The sequence below is a fragment of the Dermochelys coriacea genome, chromosome 4 (genome assembly GCF_009764565.3).
Source record: "Dermochelys coriacea isolate rDerCor1 chromosome 4, rDerCor1.pri.v4, whole genome shotgun sequence".
In the NCBI taxonomy this organism is placed as follows: domain Eukaryota; kingdom Metazoa; phylum Chordata; order Testudines; family Dermochelyidae; genus Dermochelys; species Dermochelys coriacea.
Window position 1 is genome coordinate 122,409,617 of NC_050071.1, and position 21,013 is coordinate 122,430,629.

Here is a 21,013-nt window from a genome sequence, read left to right on the forward strand (position 1 = left end):
GAGGAGCCCCAGTGGGCCAGCCTATATTCCTCCTTAGTTCCAAGGCCCGCCGGGGATGTCAGTTGGCGGCTCCTTCATGGAGCCGTGAGCACGGGCATGTACTTGGTCCGCTTCACCTCAATCCCAGACACCTGCCCCTTTTGTGGCGTGAGGGATACCCTGGCACATATATACTTGGAGTGTGCCAGGCTGCAGCCCCTATTCCGGCTCCTCACCAATATTTTATTACGTTTTTGGTTGCACTTCTCCCCTCACCTTCTTATATATGCACTCCCTATCCGTGGCCCCACAGAGTCACGGGATCTCCTGGTCAACCTCCTCCTGGCCCTAGCTAAAATGGCCATCTATAAAACCAGAGTGAGGAGGTTGGCCGATGGAGTCTCCTGTGACTGTGGGGCGTATTTCCGATCCTCGGTCCGTTCTCGCATCCGGGCAGAGTTCCTCTGGGCGGCGTCCTCTGACTCCCTTGACGCCTTTGAGGAGCAGTGGGCGCTGTCCGGGGTTCTCTGCTCGGTGTCCCCGTCCGTTTCCCTTCGTTTGACCTTTTGACCACACTCCTGTCCCTGTTATTTCATTAGTTGTCCCCTGGAATTTTTTGGGTATCTAGGTCTTGTGAATCCCCCTTTTAGGCTGGGGGGGGATTTTAGTGGTGAACGGGCTTCGCCCGCCCACTTCCCAGATCCCAGTAAGACTACTTTTCTATAACCATCTGGCCTTGCCCCGTCAACTACACATATTAATTATACATCCTCCATGTTCCCACTCATGGCTAGTCTTTTAGGTGCTTCCCTCCACATCCCCCTAAACACAACTCTTTGGAAAACACTGACATAGATCTTCAGATGACCCTTCCTCCCCTTTGTTACATGCTTTGATGAGAATTGAAATAGCTTAAAATGTTGACATATAAAGCACCATCATTAGCATCAACATTAGCACACATTGCTATGAATGGGCTCAGAGCTATTTTTCATGGGTACTGCAAACTCAGAGAGATGTCTCTACATCAGTTGCACTTGCTTTATATTTGAAGGTTTCTTTGTAACTATGACAGACTTTTTTCAAACTAAGGCGGAGAATCTGGAGAAGAACTAAGAGGCCTGTGCTCCCAGCTAGTCCCTTCGCCCATGTTAATCCCACAGTTTGGAAAACACCAACATACCGTATATGGCAAATTTCCAGCCAGGAGACACAGAAAGGTTTGGGAACTTTAAAGAACGTTAAGCACTATGAAAAGGAGTACTTGTGGCACCTTAGAGACTAACAAATTTATTAGAGCATAAGCTTTCGTGAGCTACAGCTCACTTCATCGGATGCATTTGGTGGAAAAAAAAACTTTTTTTCCACCAAATGCATCCGATGAAGTGAGCTGTAGCTCACAAAAGCTTAATGCTCAAATAAATTTGTTAGTCTCTAAGGTGCCACAAGTACTCCTTTTCTTTTTGCGAATACAGACTAACACGGCTGCTACTCTGAAACCTGTCGTTAAGCACTATGACATTACTACAGAGTTCTGGTATGGTACATGCTTGGTAACCTTGGTACTTATATAACTGTGCTTAGTCAGCAGACGCTTTCTTCTGTATGTGGCACTGAAGCACCAAGATAGTGATTAATTTATTACTATATTAAAATGCATTTGAAGCCACTGAAGGAATAACTATAATAAATATGACCTGGTGAGTGGAACTCTGATCTCACTTATTGACATCCAGAGCAAATGTTCTCAGCTGACAAGTCAAAATATGATTGCTTCTTACCAACACTTTGCAAACTTAAATTGAAATGGGGGCATGGGGAGGAAAATCACAGTGTGATTTGCCCCTTACATCATCACTAGTGATAAAGAGTCTCCAATCAGAATTTCATTGACAACTCTGTGGCAGAAAAGTAAGACAGTTACATAGTAACTTTGCTCATCATAGCCACATACAACAAATATGGATTCTTCTATCACAAAATTTGCCAAAATAAAGACCAGGATAAAATTTTCACAAGCGCCTAACTCTCATGAAAAGTTAATGGGACTTAGCCAACTGAACCTATAGCAGAATTTCTGGCAAGCAAGATTACAACCACTTATGTTGGAATCGATCCAGGATGGTGGCGTTAAAATACTTATTCTCATATAAAGTATCTTACAAATCAGATTCTATGCTAAAACAACATATCCAGGTACTTTCTTCCGACTCCCAGACACAGTCACCCTTTTAGAATAGGAAAAACAGTGGTAAGATGTTATTCTGCTTTCCCAGAAGTATGTATCAAAATGTTGAGCAGGGCATTTATTATGAAACATGCAACTGACTAGCCATTTGTACTGCAAATACTTAATACTGAAGGAATGATCCTGCACTGGAAGAGCGATGATCTAACAGGTGTTTTCTATTTCTAATCTCTAAAAGCCAAAGCCTGCAAACTCTAAAAGCCAAAGCCTCACACAAGTATTCATGTAAGGACTACTCACTTGAGTAAGGATGTTCATGATCAAGCTTTAAATTTACATCCAAAAGAAATCATGTGTAATATGCTAGGGAGGCATGCACAAACTTCGTTTTTCTACGTTATGTGACTTCCAGCCAAAGAAATTTTGATTACATTTAGTAAATAGCACACTGAACTTTCAATAGTGTCAGCACTGAAGGTAAATGTCATTTTAAATCAAATAAAATCTTATTGTGATAAAAACAAACACACACACACCCCAAAAGCAACTCCCCATCCACTCTTTATTCTGTGTATGTTCCAGGTTAAAAATAGTTGCTAGGTTAGTGTAAAAAAAGGTATTCTAAGGGTCTTTATCGGGTGCATCATGGTAACAAATAAAGGCTCTAATCATGCTGTCCTTCTGAAAGCAAATGCCTATTGACTTCCACAAGAGATGCAAGTATATGAAGGCTGCAGAACTGAGCTCATTTAGGCTAGCAAAATATCGAGCAAATTAAAAATGTGCTGCCACCTTGTGATTTAAAATAGAAATTGCACCTATTAGGTTGTTTATGCAAAAGGGCATTCCAAAGTATTGTATGAAATGTTGAACATAAACTTTCTAGTTCTTGTAATTTTGCTACAGTACATTTATTATTTTTACATTTTAATATGTTAGGTAACAGTGTCTTTGGACTGAATTATTAAATCAAATTGTAACAAGCTTGAATCATGACTCACCACACCCATAGTAGCTTTTCCACCTGGCAACAGATTAATACAGGGAATTAATAGAGTGAACAAGGGAGAGTAAATTACATACTGAATGTCCCTCTTCTTACTCTGGGGATTCAGCACATCATTCTAAAGTTGGGGTTTTTCCCCCAAAGTGTTTCCAAATCAGCTTTAAAAAGGTTTCCGGTTTCCGTACAGTCTCACAAGAAGAAAACAAATGCAACTTAAAAATAAAAATAAATCAGTGGTGTTATGTCCTCTCAGATTGACCAATAAATTAACTGTGAAAGGGAATTTGGTGTATTTTCTTTTAGAGATTTAGTAAAAGTGATATCAGCCAATTACCACTTAATTTTCCTTTATAACTATTTCAGGGCTAAAAGTCGTCTCCCTGTATTTACTCTAATGCTCTGATCCTCCAAATATTTGTGCACGTAACTTTTTATGTAGCAGTTTTTCAGAGCAGAAAGACAGTAATGCAGCCAACCATGCAGATGTTTCCTCTGTGTGAAAATTATGAACATCTTGTCTCGTAAATAACTATAGATTTTTATGAAAGGGTTTCCTCATTTGGAAATGGCTGTAACTGCTACTTGAACTCTGGATGCTTGCACGGAAATTTCATGTCGTGTTTGTTAAAAAGAAACACTACGGAAAGGTTGTTGTCAACTGCACCCATGCTTACAGTCCCACCTCCTTCGGGGCGGCAAGACTTACTGCATGCAGATTGTTTCCCTTGAATGCTAGCATTGATTCAGAAGCGTGCATTAGGGCCAAGGGCTCTGCATAGCTCCATGTAATACCTAACCTGCAATGTATCTGGGAATCAACACAGTAGCCTTTTTTGTTACAGTAGAACTAAAAAAAAAAAAAAGGCGTGGGGGGAACCTATCTTTTTGATGTCTTAGCATTTTTTGTTTAACAATAGTTTCCAAGCCATGAGTGAAATGAAAAGTAAAGAAGAATTATATTTAGCCTAAAACATAGGTATGCAAAAAACTGTACAACAACTAACTTTTTGCTTGCATTCCATTTTTTAAATCTCACAAGGATGCATTTGACATTCAAAAATAACCATGTTAAACAAGCATGAATGAACAAACAACAAAAATTAACAGGGTGTTTTATTTTCCTCTCAATTCAAAAGGAATTAATTAATTTACTACATTAAAACTGATCAGTGTTTCACCCAACATTCTCTGTGGATCAGAGTAGAAATGTAACCTCTGTGAGGTCATAATAAAACTATGTTTCTTCGTGTACCAGAGCGGTAGCTGGGTTAGTCTGGATCTGTAAAAGCAGCAAAGAGTCCTGTGGCACCTTATATACTAACAGACGTATTGGAGCATAAGCTTTCATGGGTGAATACATCCGATGAAGTGGGTATTCACCCACGAAAGCTTATGCTCCAATATGTCTGTTAGTCTATATGGTGCCACAGGACTCTCTGCCGCTTTTATGTTTCTTCATATAGTTTAAACACTGTCTCTTTCATCTGGAATACCATAATGATAGAACATGAGAAATAATTCCTTCAGACTAGAGAACTATGCTTTTATTCAAGTCCTAATATATTTTTAACTTACATGCATTTCAATAACATTTTGAATCCAGTCTCTTTATATAGTAATTCCGATCATTTTACTTTTGTCTTTATGTTTCAAAGTTTAGCTTCAAAGTGGATGAGGATGTTCCATCAACATATTTTGCTAGCAATATGCTGTCATCCCTTGTGGAGTTTAATGATCATACAGTATATCAAGACATTTGGCGTAGCATCCTCCTGATTAAAGTTCTCATTTAAAGTTTGAGTGATCACATACTTTACCTAGATTACTGAACTGAATGAAATTTGCCTTTATTTATTCTACACTGAAAATAGCCTCTGCTGAATGGAAATATAGAGGGAGCCCTTGTTGTGTTGGTGATGATAGTACGTATGGAGCCCAAAATCTTGCTGATGTTCTGCTGTGCCTGGATTGGTACCTCCACAGGTCTGGATGAGGAAGCAGATTATAACTACCTATATTAGAAAGTCACTGAAGGTTCCTGCATCCTTACTTGCTTCTTCAAAGCCCAACAAAGAATTTATTGCATGTATGTTCCCACAAGAAAAACAACAGATTATAAAGAAATGAGTAAGAGTAGGACACATTTCCATAGCATTGCCACATGGGCACTATCTGGTGTCAGGAACTGTATTGCTGATATTCTTGCTAAATATCCATGCGACAGGACACCTTGATCACTGACAGTGAAGCAGCCTGAGGAAGGCCGAGGGCAATTATACATTTTCGGGGGAGGGAGGTGGATTGTGACCACCTGGGTGGCAATCACTGGGCTAACAAGGTAACTGGGGAAAATATAAGGGGAGGAAACAGGAAGCAAGGGGAGCTCAAGAGGAGTTCAGGAGGAAGCTCAGAGAGAACCTTGGACTCGGAAGTGAGGGCTATAAGGAAGCCTACCTTGCTGTAAGCGTGTATTGCACAAGTATTACTATGTAAGAGGGAAATACACACATTGATGTAAGATAAACAGCCTAGTGTGCGTGTTTGTGACTGGAAAACCATCTGAACTGGCCAGACAGTGAGGTTCACTGGGTAGCGATGGAGATGTCCTATGACAATCCAGTATCAACATATTTCTGATATCAAAACTCAAGACGGCCAGAGAAATCACAGGTTACCTACTGAGTACCCAGCAGGAGTGAGGTGATGCTCCAATTAATTCTAGTATTAAATAAGGTTTATTGAATTAGCAGTGACTCATTGAAAAGAAGTAAGATTTTCACTCACATACAACTATTTATATGATGACCATCTATATGGCCCATAAGACTGATCCTGGAATACTGCAATGAGTTCTGCACACCTTAAAACTGGAAATATAAAGATGAATTGGAGGGAGTACGTTGTTAGAGCAGTAGAGGTATTGATTTGTACTCAGGGAGAAAAATAATTCAATATGTATAATATGGTTAAACCACAACTGAGGGGATATGGGATAATTTGGCTAAGCAATGACTGAGGTTTAAAAGAATCGATGTCCATTCCCTAGTTAATATGAAAATATGAACAACAAAATAGACAGAGGTAGCACTCCCACCTTTGAACACTAATGAGCAGCTCTAGTGATGAATACTACTGCACATGCCTGGATGCATAGAAAGTGCAAAGTAGATAAATGAGAGATGGGAATGCCAGTCATTCATCATCTTAGGGCCCTAACCTAGGACGCGAGAGACCTGCGATCAATTGCCAGCTCTGCCACAGACTTCCTGCATGACTTTGGGCAAGTTCCTTATGTCCAGATTTTCAAAAGTTATTTAGATGTCTTAAACACCTAAAAAAACAAAACAAAAACCAATGGAAAGTAAAGTAAACACCTTGCACTTTTGAAAATCCCACTAGGTGCCTATTTGCATCTTTAGACTTCTAAATACCTTTGGAAATCTGGCTCTTAGTCTCTCTCTCCCTTAGTTTCACATCTGCAAAGCAAAGTACTACACAATACTTCCCTACCTCATCAGAGGGTTGTGAGGATAAATACATTAGAGACTGTGAGGTGCATACTCTGGTAATGGCAGCCAGATAAGCACCTAAAATAGATTTTTCCTTTAAAAATCCTTGAGACCCTCTGGAACTTTGCTGGGTACTGGGGATGTCCCTCTACCTCTCCTGCAGGAGGCTGCAGAGCAGAGCCACTGCATAGATGCTACTCCAGCCTTCATCGCCCTTGTGCTTCCTTTCCCTCTCCACTGAAGGGAGGAGGAAGAGAGACGGGCTAAGGGATCATGGAATGACTCCTCCAGGCCTCATCCCTCCTCCTCAAGCCCCAGAACATATCTATCAGCTAGAAGTTTATGTTCACAGTCTTTTTCAAGATACCCTCTCATGTTAACTGACCCCTCAAAAGATATTTTCATCTTAAATTTGACAGTAAAATAGATGGTTAGAGAAGTTTGTCCACTTGGCAACGACCCATCCACAAAAAGACCTCAAAATTGCATCCAGTTCTCCGGGGGTTTGAAATCTGACTACTTTGCTGTATACTAACTACTGACTTCCTAAAGAGGTCTTTTATACTGATGTTCAAGTAGTGTACTTTCTGAAGAGCTGGGTACAGTTATTCCAAGGAATTCTTGTCAGTTGTTCCTACACTGCACCACAGTGAAGCAAGCAGCATTATCCTTTGTTTTTCAGTTTATCTGACATATTTCTTTGCAGTCCAATGAATTCCGTAGAAAAAAGGCCAGACAAACTTCATGTTCAATGAAGTCTCCAATTCTTTTCTAAAACTAAAATACAGTAATTTAATGTATTAATCCAAGAGTCCAGATTAGCAATCTTTTATCTTTGCACTATGTAGATATATTAAATATTTATTATTAATAATTGACTGGAGTATCTCTTCCAAAGGCACTAACAGAAGGTTTTGAAGTCTCATTCAGTACTGCCTAAGGATCAAAATCAAGTCATAGATTTATAGTGTTGTCTGGCATAGGAGACCAGATTCTTAAAACTGTAAGACTGAAACACCATGTGACACTACTACTGATTCCTGAATATCTTGCACGGGAGATGGCAGGAAAAAGGGAGATAGGTTACCTTGCACAACGCAAAATAGGCTAGTGCAAACACACACAGTAAGATACAGATACAATGCAAAGTGCTCAGTTTCAAACAGTTTCAAATCTGCCCATATATTCACATGCAAGATACACAACACACTGCAAGGAGGCTAGTGCAAGCAAGCCTGTTACATTTATGATTAACTAAATGTCTTTAACATTCATCATTTCAGTTAATATGACCGACCCTCTGCTAGTTTTCAACATAAACCATGGATTTGTACATTTTTAGTGAGTTTGCACTGCATAAGGATACTGAACAGCACTCTCAATGTAGCTGCATAAAGTACAACACTTTTTGTCAATAGGATTTAATATGATATTTAAAAACACCTAATATGTTAAATAAAGCCATGGAGTTTTAAAATGGATCACCCATTCAACTACCAACATGAAACGCAGTTAACAGAATGACAGTCATGCTAATTTGTAACTCAGTATTTTTCCAAGAATACTTAGTACAATTTAAAATAAAGCAGTTCACATTTAACCATCCTTCTGCACTCTGCAACACTTGCATGCAATAGTACATTCTGATGACAATCCACTTAACAATTTAATCACTGAAAATTCCATATGAGAGGCAAGTCATTTCTTGTGTAAATGCCCCAAATGTGGAGTCGTCACACTGTACCTGTATCGTCTGGCATTCCAGCATTAAGTCAGTCGGTGACACAAGAAATACAGCCAGACATATCACCACTCCAAGTACCTATAATCTGCAAGGAGCACAGTTAAAGCAGTTGTTGAACAAGTGAATTTGAAGAGTACTTCAACAGCCGAGTGAAACTGCAGCAGCGCTCTGCCACTGGAACTCCTTCCTGAGAGAAATGTGGCAAGGGTCATATGACTCCTGCAGCTCCCACACATAAACAGGATTATAGCCAAGAACTTACTGCCTAGTAAAAATAGAACTCTACAGAGTCCTCAAAATTCCCACATTCACAGGACATCCATCACTTACAAACAGGCCCAAATATACGTTGGCCTTAGTGTTGTTACCCTTTTTTGACCCAAGCAGCTAGCCAAAAATTCAGGATCTAGTTAGTTGTTCCAGTTAGGAGGAAAAATTGGTGACAGTCAGGTATTTCTTTGATGCAGTTTTGGTTATTTACAAAGAATGTACAAAGTCCTGTGTCTCTGAACACAGAAGGAATCAAAGAGCAGGAAACAGCTTCTTTTGCTCACAGCACCAAAAAAATATATACTTTTTCGCCTGCACCCTGGCCCATACATCATGCTTTCAGCTGCTCCTTCAGGCTGTCTGTGTGATTCCCTGGCCGTCCGTTGTCTACCTTTTATCCACACATACACACACCTACCCACCCTGATCCAAAATAATACGCAGCAAAGCCTTTCCATCCACACAGTCCAAAACTCTTCAGTGCATTCACATAACCCTTTTGTCTCAGGTGGGGGCCTGTGACTAACTTGTCCCTACAGTTAAATTAACTGAAGGGTACATACACCCTCACCAAACTCAGCAAGGTTTTAACTTGACCACTAACAAGGTTTCACCCAACTCATAACAGCACAGCATTATGCAAACCATAGTACTGTGTGTATCCACCAAGATCACTCTCTACAGCAGATAAAGAACAAGGATAATGAGCTCTGAGTAAAAAGAGAGGAGCAGAATACTTGGACTAAACCTCTAATCAACTTGAGTTTGGGACTGGCTGTGTTTGTGAAATTCAAGGCCACAAACACAACATGGGCTGCAGTTGTTGGCACAAATGGGAAACATACAAAACCTCTCCTGTTAGCCAGTATCTCTGCCTCTCCCAAACATGTACACATCTACTTCCCAACACCCAGTAGGAACCACCTTAATGTACTCAGGGGGCAGGATGCACAACTAACTCTTCAAGCGGTACTCCGTGCCATTCCGCTCCAGCAGGCTCTTTAAGGAGTCACCTGGTATAAAGGGCCTGCTATGGAAGCTGGTAGAACTCCCTTTTCTCTACACATACACATCAAACACCCTTATTCATGATGAGCAGTACCTTAGTTCATGAGTAGTCCCTTTGAAATCAATGGAGCTGCTAGCAGAGTAACTAACTACTGAATATTAGCATGGTGGCAGCATCTTGCCGTAAAGGTTGCTTTTCTTTATAATTCCTAGAATTCCAGAGGGAGGTTGTGTTCAAAAATTGTCCGGCAACCAGAAATCTATAGTACTATGTGTGAAATAATACTATAGAAATACTATTTTTCAATTCACCTCATACAAGTACTGTAGTGCAATCTTTTTATCATGAAAGTGTAACTTACAAATGTAGTGTTTTGTTGTTACATAACTGCACTCAAAAACAACCCAATGTAAAACGTTAGGGCCTACAAGTCCATTCAGTCCTATTTCTTGTTCAGCTGATCGCCAAGACAAAAAAAGTTTGTTTACATTTACAGGAGATATTGCTGCCTCTTCTTATGTCACCTGAAAGTGAGAACAGGCATTCACAGGGCACCGTTGTAGCTGGTGTAACAAGATATTTACGTGCCAGATGCGCTAAAGATTCATAGGTCTCTTCATGCTTCAACCACCATTCCAGAGGACATGGGTCCATGCTGATGATGGGTTCTGCTAGATAACAATCCAAAGCAGAGCAGACTGACGCATGTTCATTTTCATCGTCTGAGTCAGATGCCACCAGAAGGTCGATTTTCTTTTTGGTCTATTTTTAGAAATCTTACACTGGTACCTTCTTTGCCGTTTGTCAAATCTGCTGTGAAAGTGTTCTTAAAATGAACATGTGCTGGGTCATCATCCGAGACTGCTATAACATGAAATATATGGCAGAATGCAGGTAGAACAGAGCAGGAGACATACAATTCTCCCCCCCAAAGGAGTTCAGTCACAAATTTAATTAACGCATTATTTTTTTCAAGATCATCATCAGCTTGAAAGCATGTCCTCTGGAATGGTGGCTGAAGTATGAAGGGGCATACAAATGTTTAGCATAACTGGCACATAAATATCTTGCAATGCTGGCTACAAAAGTGCCAGGCGAATGTCTGTTCTCACTTTCAGGTGATACTGTAAGTAAGAAGCGGGCAGCAGTATCTCCTGTAAATGTAAACAAACTTTTTTGTCTTGGAGATTGGCTGAACAAGAAATAGTACCGAATGGACTCGTAGGCCCTAAAGTTTTACATTAGCTTGTTTTTGAGTGCAGTTATGTAACAAACAAACAAACAAATCTACATTTGTAAGTTACACTTTCACGATAAAGGGATTGCACTACAGTACTTGTCTGAGGTGAATTGAAAAATACTATTTCTTTTGTTTCATTTTTACAGAGAAAATATTTGTAATAAAAAATAATATCAAGTGAGCACTGTACACTTGGTATTCTGTATTGTGCTAGAAATCAATATATTTGAAAATGTAGAAAAACATCCAAAAATATTTAATAAAGTTCAATTGATATTCTATTGTTTAACAGTGCAATTAATCACAATTTATTTTTTAATCATGATTAATTTTTTGAGTTAATCTCGTGAGTTAACTGCGATTAATCGACAAAAGATATGCCATTATTATTTAGGTCAATATGTCTTGGTAAGTTTCTAGATATTATTTTATCAATGAATGAATGAATGGTTATGACAACATAATTAAAATTGGGGTGGGGGCCTTTAAAAAAAACAAAAAACCTAAAAACAAAAACACCCCCATCCTTCATATATACACAGTACCTACATAATTATGATTAACCACTGGGAATAAATTACCAATGGTTGTGGTGGATTCTTCATCACTGAATTTTAAAATCAAGATTGGATGTTATTCTTAAAAACATGCTCTAGTTCAAACAAAAATTAATTCAGGGAAATCCTATGACCTGTAATACAGGAGGTCAGACAAGATTATCCCAGTGGTCCCTTCTGGTCTTTTAATCTATGAATGAGTGATCGAGACAAAGGACATTTCTTGACGTCCTGGTAGGAACAGCTGATAGTTCTTAGATAATGCAGAAATCCCAGTGCACAGGATGGAAATGAGAAATTCTAACAAAGGGAGAAGCCCCTTGAAAATGTTTCCCTTTGATATATTATTTTCAGGAAATATCCATGATTTCATCAGTTATTAATGGAAACAGAGTAAAGCATATTGTTTTGCAAAAAGAAAAGGAGTACTTGTGGCACCTTAGAGACTAACAAATTTATTAGAGCATAAGCTTTCGTGAGCTACAGCTCACTTCATCGGATGCATTTTGTTGCATATTGTTTTGTTAGTCCAATACTTACTGCAGGGAATAGAACAACTGTTATCACAGAATCACAGAAGATTAGGGTTGGAAGAGGCCACAGGCAGTCATCTAGTCCAACCCTATGCTCAAAACAGGACCAACCCTAACTAAATCATCCCAGCCAGGGCTCCTGGCTCCTTGTTCTGTCATCTGCCACCACTGAGAACAGCCTAGCTCCATCCTCCTTGGAACCCCCGTTCAGGTAGTTGAAGGCTGCTATCAAATCCTCCCCCCCCCTTTTCTCTTCTGCAGACTAAATAAGCCCCAGTTCCTCATCCTCTCCTCATAAGTCATGTGCCCCAGCCCCCTAATCATTTTCTTTGCCCTCCACTGGACTCTCTTCAATTTGTTCACATCCTTTCTGTAGTGGGGGACGCAAAACTGGACGCAGTACAGTACGCAGTACTGGTGAGATTTGGCCTCACCTGTGCCAAATAGGGGGAATAATCACTTCCCTCGATCTGCTGGCAATGCTTCTACTAATGCAGCCCAATATGCCGTTAGCCTTCTGGGCTACAAGGGCACACTGTTGACTCATCTCCAGCTTCTTGTCCACTGTAATCCCCAAGTCCCTTTCTGTGGAGCTGCCACTTAGCCAGTCAGTCCCCAGCCTGTAGCAGTGCATGGGATTCTTCCATCCTAAGTGCAGGACTCTGCACTTGTCCTTGTTGAACCTCATCAGATTTCTTTTGGCCCACTCCTCCAATTTGTCTAGGTCACTCTGGACCCTATCCCTACCCTCCAGCATATCTACCTCTCCCCCCAGCTTACTGTCACCCACAAACTTGCTGAGAGTGCAATCCATCCCATCATCCAGATCATTAACGAAGATGTTGAACAAAACTGGCCCCAGGACCTACCCCTGGGGCACGCCGCTTGACACCAGCTGTTAACTAAACATCAAGTAGTTGATCGCTACCTATTAAGCCCAACGATCTAGCCAGCTTTCTATCCACCGTACAGTCCATTCATCCAATCCATACTTTTTTAACTTGCTGGAAAGAATACTGTGGGAGACAATATCAAAAGCTTTGCTGATGTCAAGATATATCTCATCCATCGCTTTTCCCATATCCACAGAGCCAATCAGGTTGGTCAGGCATGACTTGCCCTTGGTGAATCCATGCTGACTGTTCCTGATCACCTTCTTCTCCTCCAAGTGCTCCACAATGGATATGAGGACCTGCTCCATGATTTTTCCAGGGACTGAGATGAGGCTGACTGGTCTGTAGTTCCCCGGATTCGCCTTCTTCCCTTTTTTAAAGACAGGCACTATATTTGCCTTTTTCCAGTCATCCAGAACCTCCACCAATCGCCACGAGTTTTCAAATAGCGGCTAATGGCTCTGCAATCACATCAGCCAACTCCCTCAGCTTCCATGCATCCAGCCCCATGGATTTGTGCATATCCAGTTTTCTAAATAGTCCTTAACCTGTTCTTCACCACAGAGGGCTGCTCACCTCCTCCCCATACTGTGCTGCCCAGTGCAGCAGTCTGGGAACTGATCTTGTCTGTGAAGACCAAGGCAAAAAAAGCATTGAGTACTTCAGCTTTTTCCACATCGTCTGTCACTAGGTTGCCTCCCCCATTCAGTCACTTTCCCTGACCTTCTTGTTACCCTTTCACATCCCTTGAGAGCCGCAACTCCAATTGTGCTTTGGCCTTCCTGATTACACCCCTGCATGATCGATAATTTTATATTCCTCCTTAGTCATCTGTCCAAGTTTCCACTTCTTGTAAGCTTCCTTTTATAATAATGATAAAGAAAGTCTTGCTGTAAAACAATCTCTCAGTGGTGAACACTTCAGTAAACTGAAACAAGACTGACCTGTCATCTGTAACTTGAGGCAGCCTCTGACTAACAATGGGCTGAAACCAGAACAGCAGATCCAAAAATCCCACCTCCTACCCAGAACTTTTGGGTGTTCAAAATCCAGATTCAGGTCCAGATCAAAATGTTGTAGCTTGAGACCACTTCTGCTTCTGACTGACACGGTGAGTAACTGAACTCACTGCCAGGAACAGCTGAATGACATTTATAATTTACCTCATCTCTTTGGTTTTAGAATTATTCAATTTCTAAACTATAATTTATAGTTATATACACACTAGCAGGTAGTAAATGCAACTGATGTAATTGACTTTAAAATTCTAAGGCAGTATGACTTTATTGTGTTAAATATTTATATGCTACCTACACTGGACCATATCCTTCCTCCCATTACTTAGATGAGTAGTCCCTTTGAAGTCACTTTGAAGACACTCTGGCGGGACACTGCAGGGGGTTCCAGGATTTGGCCCATTCAGTTTTCCCTGAGACACTTTCAGTTTGGCAGAAATCACTTTGCTAAAGAGCAACACTCAAAAGAACAAAAATTAATAGGCAGAAAATGTGCATGAGCTTTCAGGAAAAAAATCACAGCTCTTCCCTCTGCTGTCAGTTTCATTCTCTATCAAAAGTCTGAACTGTAAGTAAATAACCTGTATTTCGATATTATACTATGTATGGTGCAATCAAATAATGAGCTAATTTGTATTTACAATTCTACTAACAGCAGCATTTAATGTATGTAATCTTGGAGCCTCCCCCGCAATCTCACAGTGTGGCTATTGAAAAGGCAAATCATACTTCAAGAGCTTTAGGGCTGTCAGTGCTGTTTCAGGAAAGCGATGCCACAGAAGTTATTACTCTCCAGGAGCACAGGTGTGGCAGATGTGCCACTGACTCAGCTGAACTTGATAGGAAAGAACAAGAAAGTTCAAGACACAGCGACAACGTTCCTGCATATGATGAACCATAAAAGCAAGCAGTCAGGGTTATGAACTTAGACTGATTTCATTCATTGAAAAGACTTTCAAACCAACCTAGCCAGAAACTTTTAATATCCTGACATTAAAAATGACAGCAATTTACAGGTATGATGAACACCTGCCACATAATCAACTCTGCAGAAAAGAACAATCAACTCAGTTCATTTTCTAATTTGCAGTCAAATTCTGGGCACTGCAGTAATGGCCTCGCTGTATCCCTTACCCATTTTTGTTGCAGGATTCACTTAACCAAGGTTACATTGCTCAGTTCGTTGCCTTAATTTTCTTTTTTTGCAAAAGTATCAGAAGATAGTTTAGCAATGTATTTTGGATACTGAAATGCAATTGACTGATGGGAACTCCTTGTCATGGCAGCAATGGTTTTGACTGATGGGAACTCCTTGTCGTGGCAGCAGGGTTTTTTTAAGTCTGTTCTGAAATAAATTCAGGGGTGAAAGTGAGCCGGTATGGGCTGGTACGGTGTACTGGAAGAAGCCGGTACTGAACCATAAGCCATGGTAAAGCACTGCCGCCTTTTGGCTCACCCGTCAGCAGCCCTGTCGGTAGGGTCCATACTAGCAGGACTGTCGACAGGGGGTGGGGAAGAGAAGGGGCACCAACATTAAAGCGCTGCCACGGCAGTGCTTTAACATTGCTGCCCCTTCCTCACCCCCGTTGGCAGTTCTGCCGGCAGGGACCCTACCGGTAAGGCTGCCGACGGGTGAGCCAAAAGGGGCAATGACGTTAAAATGCTGCCACATGGCCGGCAATTTATAAAGGCCCAGGGCTCCCAGCAACTGCTGCTGCTGTGGCAGTGGCCAGAGCCCAGGCCCTTTTAAATCGCTGCCGGAGCCCCGGGTGGCAGGGGCCAGGCAGCGCGGCTGGGCCGGCTGGGGGAGGCTGATCCCCCCCCCTTCCGCCTAAGAAGCCGTCCTCCATGCCGGTAAGAATTCATTATTGTTTTCACCTCTGAATAAATTATATCTTTCACACTCACCACATGCAATTCCCCATCTCAGCAAAAATGGGTAATACTTAAGGTTTCAAAATATAATGTAACCCTGTGTTCACATGCTCAGAGCTTTCTGCAATATCCATTTGTGAACTGAAATTTTCCATCCTTGGCCCCTGCTTAGTTATTTTACACTAAAGCAAACTTCCTTCACCACTTGAGCTGGGGGAGAGCGAAACAAGTAAGCTTGTTTCCCCACTGTAAAAGAAATAAAAGAAATTATATCAGGTATTTTTAAACAGAGCTAAATAATAGCACCTCTGCAATAAATAGCCCCCCATGTCCTCTTATGCAGGAGGCTGTGTCTTTTTAAGCAGCCGAGTCTGTGTAGCCATGGATTTCATGAACTTCTTTAGGTCTCCAGCCTATTCAAAACTGGTGTGTATACTCTTTTCACAGCACACTGTTGCAGAGTCCCTCCCACCAGATGCAGCTACTTCTTCCACAGATCTTGATGGTGCCTTTCACAGAACCTCAGCTCTGGAGTGAATTTCACCCTGTATCAGCTGCAGAACACATTGAAGCTGTATTTATTAGCCGTTTCTCTATGTGCTCTTTAAGTCATTTCCCTCCATAGTCACTGCACTGCTTCAGATTCACTATCATTTTGAGTTTTACTTCCCTTGCTCTTTTCTTGAATTAAAGATAATCTGACACTTAAATAAATTAATAGAAGTGTCATAGGCCTGCCTCTGTGTGTGTGCGCGCGCGCATACGCATATGTGAACATGCCCTATCCCTGATAAAAAAAAAATCTTCATTTAAGAATTGCCAAGGATGGAAAGTCAACCACACCCCATAGTGAATTGTTCCATTGGTTAATTACCTCTATTAATCTGAATTTGGATAACTTTAACTTCCACTCATTAGATCTTTTTATTCCTTTGTCTGCTAGACTGACAAGGCCTGTTTTATCAAAATATTGTTCCCCATGTAGGTACTTAGAGATTGTGATCAAGTCACCCCTTAAACCTTGTCTTTGTTATGCTAAACAGATTGAATTCCTGGAGTTTATTGAATGTTTTCTATTTCTTTAATCATTTTATGCTGGTTCCAGTTCCCTTCTTCAATTTGATTTACTGGAATGCAAGATCTTTCCTCTTTAGTCATCATTGTCACAGTTACCATTCAGTAACTGTGGTCCCGTTGTTCTAGACGTGCACACGCAGGAGACAGAAGGAGCTTACAAGATGGACAATTGTGGTAGAGAAAACACAGCCACAGAGAGGGTAAGTGATTTGCCTATCGTCTCAGAATAGGTAAGTGGCAGAACCAGGAATACAATCTGGTCTCCTGACTCCCAGTGACTTATCTATGAGACTATACTTTCTCTCTTGAGGGCACCAAACAAGGATCTTATTTCTTCTGGAGCTTAGACCCATTTGGTTATCCTACCATACTTGCAAGGTGTTGTTCAACCTTGCCAGTAAGCTTAGTCCTCTGGCATACAGGCTAAAAGCCCACACACATGGACTGACTGTAAAAGTCTTGCAAGTCATATGTTAGGTCCAACAATAGTAACAGTGTCCCTTGAAGACTAGGCCAAGAAAGTTTACAACTGGTTACTAGTTATTCTAGAGTAGGTTGAAAATACCATAGCAGAACAATTAGGCCCTGCCAAAAGCCAGTCTGCATAGAAGAGAGCACTAATGCTGAAGGGAAAAATGCATCTGTGATTGTCCAAACAGGTAAGCTCTGAAAATTCACTTGCAGAGAAGCATTCCTCGTCATGTACACGACAATGAAACATACATGGGAACTGTGTTAATTATAATTTGCATGTCACTCATCTATAGAAAACTGACATCACCTGTGGCTTTTGCATACGGGGGCCCAGTGTAAGTATACCATAGTTTGCATCATGATTTTTTGAAGCAGTAGCTCTTAAAATCTGGGACTAGATTAAGAGTTTACTCTCTGCCCTGAGTAAGGGGCTGTGCTGACCTCAGAAGTAATTGTGACTCAGCAAGTCACAATTCCTTCCCCGATCCCCAATTACTGTTGGGGAAAAAGGAACCTACTGCAGTCCCCCTAAGGGTGCAGTTTACCTTGCCCATTATGTGGGCCCTACTCTGCTGGCAAGCAGGATAGATGGAGCCAATACTCTGCGAACTCCCAACTCCCACTCACGTGCAGAGAGGGAAGTAAACAGAGAGGAGGAGAGGTTCACCACACTTTACCCAAGAAGGTCTTACTTGACTGAGTGAAGGAGGGGAGAGTCGAATGCCCTTCTACTCAACTGAGTGGCTAAATAGGATAAGAGAACAACCTAGCTTAACAGTGATTCAGTAGGAAGAAATGATAGGGGAAAGTTACGGCTTGCTTAGCCTTTAGAGAGCCTTTTATTTTGATGCTACATACAGCATATCAACAACCCTCACAAATGCACATGCTGCAAGGAGAAATTTGCTGAACCTATGAAACTGAGAAGGATAGTCAGTACAAAATAGTAAAGAGACTGGATCAAAGGAGACCTGGTCAAATGGGGTTATGGGCTGATAAGAGCAATTTAGTGCAGAAAAACTGCCAAGTAATGAGGAAAAGGGAAACAATTAACAAAAGAGTTTATTTCCTAAGAAGTCAGGCACTACAAGACACTAATCAGCGAAAGGATTTGACAGCAATAGCAGGAGAGAAACTAAACCCATCTGCTAAATATCTGGCAGTAAATCAGCAAAGCTAACAGGCTAATGGGATGTAATGTGTTAATGGAGGGCATAACAGAAGTGATTGCAATGGCACTGTTCAAAGAACTGGTGCAATAATATCTATAGTTATGAGACCAGACTTCGATTCCATTTTATAAGAGAGATAGTGAAGAGCCAGAGTGAGCACGTGGGCAGTCAGCTGGGATGTTCAAAGTTCTACACAGTAAGCAAAGAATTTAGGAATCTGTATTCATTAAAAACCAGTATGACTTTGATATATATGTGATCATGAAGGATGTAGAAAAGGTGGCAGGCTCTGTAAAAACAGTAAGACCATTTTGAGAATGTTTTTTACATGGAGGGAAATTAATGTGCAGAATAGATGGCTAACAGGTACGGTTGAAGAAGCAAATATGATTATTCATAAAGAACTAGATGCTAGCTCTCCATTGGACCACACACATTAAAGTCAACTGGAGTTTTCGCAAAAAGAAAAGGAGTACTTGTGGCACCTTAGAGACTAACAAATTTATTAGAGTATAAGCTTTCGTGAGCTACAGCTCACTTCATCGGATGCATTTGGTGGAAAAAACAGAGGAGAGATTTATATACACACACACAGAGAACATGAAACAATGGGTTTATCATACACACTGTAAGGAGAGTGATCACTTAAGATAAGCCATCACCCACAGCAGGGGGGGGAAAGAAGGAAAACCTTCCATGGTGACAAGCAGGTAGGCTAATTCCAGCAGTTAACAAGAATATCAGAGGAACAGTGGGGGGTGGGGTGGGGGGGAGAAATACCATGGGGAAATAGTTTTACTTTGTGTAATGACTCATCCATTCCCAGTCTCTATTCAAGCCTAAGTTAATTGTATCCAGTTTGCAAATTAATTCCAATTCAGCAGTCTCTGGTTGGAGTCTGTTTTTGAAGCTTTTTTGTTGAAGTATAGCCACTCTTAGGTCTGTGATCGAGTGACCAGAGAGAGTGAAGTGTTCTCCAACTGGTTTTTGAATGTTATAATTCTTGACGTCTGATTTGTGTCCATTCATTCTTTTACGTAGAGACTGTCCAGTTTGGCCAATGTACATGGCAGAGGGGCATTGCTGGCACATGATGGCATATATCACATTGGTAGATGCGCAGGTGAACGAGCCTCTGATAGTGTGGCTGATGTGATTAGGCCCTATGATGGTATCCCCTGAATAGATATGTGGACAGAGTTGGCAACGGGCTTTGTTGCAAGGATAGGTTCCTGGGTTAGTGGTTCTGTTGTGTGGTGTGTGCTTGCTGGTGAGTATTTGCTTCAGATTGGGGGGCTGTCTGTAAGCAAGGACTGGTCTGTCTCCCAAGATCTGTGAGAGTGATGGGTCGTCCTTCAGGATAGGTTGTAGATCCTTGATGATGCGTTGGAGAGGTTTTAGTTGGGGGCTGAAGGTGATGGCTAGTGGCGTTCTGTTATTTTCTTTGTTGGGCCTGTCCTGTAGTAGGTGACTTCTGGGTACTCTTCTGGCTCTGTCAATCTGTTTCTTCACTTCAGCAGGTGGGTATTGTAGTTGTAGGAATGCATGATAGAGATCTTGTAGGTGTTTGTCTCTGTCTGAGGGGTTGGAGCAAATGCGGTTATATCGTAGCGCTTGGCTGTAGACAATGGATCGAGTGGTATGATCTGGATGAAAGCTAGAGGCATGTAGGTAGGAATAGCGGTCAGTAGGTTTCCGATATAGGGTGGTGTTTATGTGACCATCGCTTATTAGCACCGTAGTGTCCAGGAAGTGGATCTCTTGTGTGGACTGGTCCAGGCTGAGGTTGATGGTGGGATGGAAATTGTTGAAATCATGGTGGAATTCCTCAAGAGCTTCTTTTCCATGGGTCCAGATGATGAAGATGTCATCAATGTAGCGCAAGTAGAGTAGGGGCATTAGGGGACGAGAGCTGAGGAAGCGTTGTTCTAAGTCAGCCATAAAAATGTTGGCATACTGTGGGGCCATGCGGGTACCCATCGCAGTGCCGCTGATTTGAAGGTATACATTGTCACCAAATGTGAAATAGTTATGGGTCAGGACAAAGTCACAAAGTTCTGCCACCAGGTTAGCCGTGACAGTATCGGGGATACTGTTCCTGACGGCCTGTAGTCCATCTTTGTGTGGAATGTTGGTGTAGAGGGCTTCTACATCCATAGTGGCTAGGATGGTGTTTTTAGGAAGATCAAATAAATCTGTTAGTCTTTAAGGTGCCACCAGACTCCTTGTTGTCCTAAGATCTGTAGCTCCTAGCAGCACAGCTGCCTTGGTGGTCACTCTCTTGCTGGTTCTCTGTTCTTCCGCTGCACGGTGAGCACACTAACCAACACATACAGAGAGCAGTATAAGCCATGGAGCAGAAATTAATGCTGCCTTAAATTGTGTTGGGAACATGGTGCCTGGATAGTTTGCACTTCACCTCAGCCTCTCCATGAAAATGTCCTTTGCTCATGTGGAGGACTGATTCCAGC

The 21,013-nt window shown here is 41.4% G+C and overlaps 1 protein-coding gene across 20 annotated transcripts in view; it reads right to left on the minus strand.

Annotated features, from left to right (window-relative positions):
• ABLIM2 (actin binding LIM protein family member 2) overlaps positions 1-21,013 on the minus strand; it is a 228,334-nt gene that overhangs the window by 167,420 nt on the left and 39,901 nt on the right. For 2 of the 20 annotated variants that reach the window (XM_043512492.1, XM_043512491.1), the window contains exon 1: positions 8,427-8,580. The exons of the other annotated variants lie outside the window; for them this stretch is intronic. In XM_043512492.1, coding sequence (XP_043368427.1) covers positions 8,427-8,442 — 16 coding nt within the window. In that variant the 5' untranslated portion in view covers positions 8,443-8,580. Of the gene's footprint in view, positions 1-8,426; positions 8,581-21,013 lie in introns of those variants that run through there. 20 annotated transcript variants of the gene reach the window in all.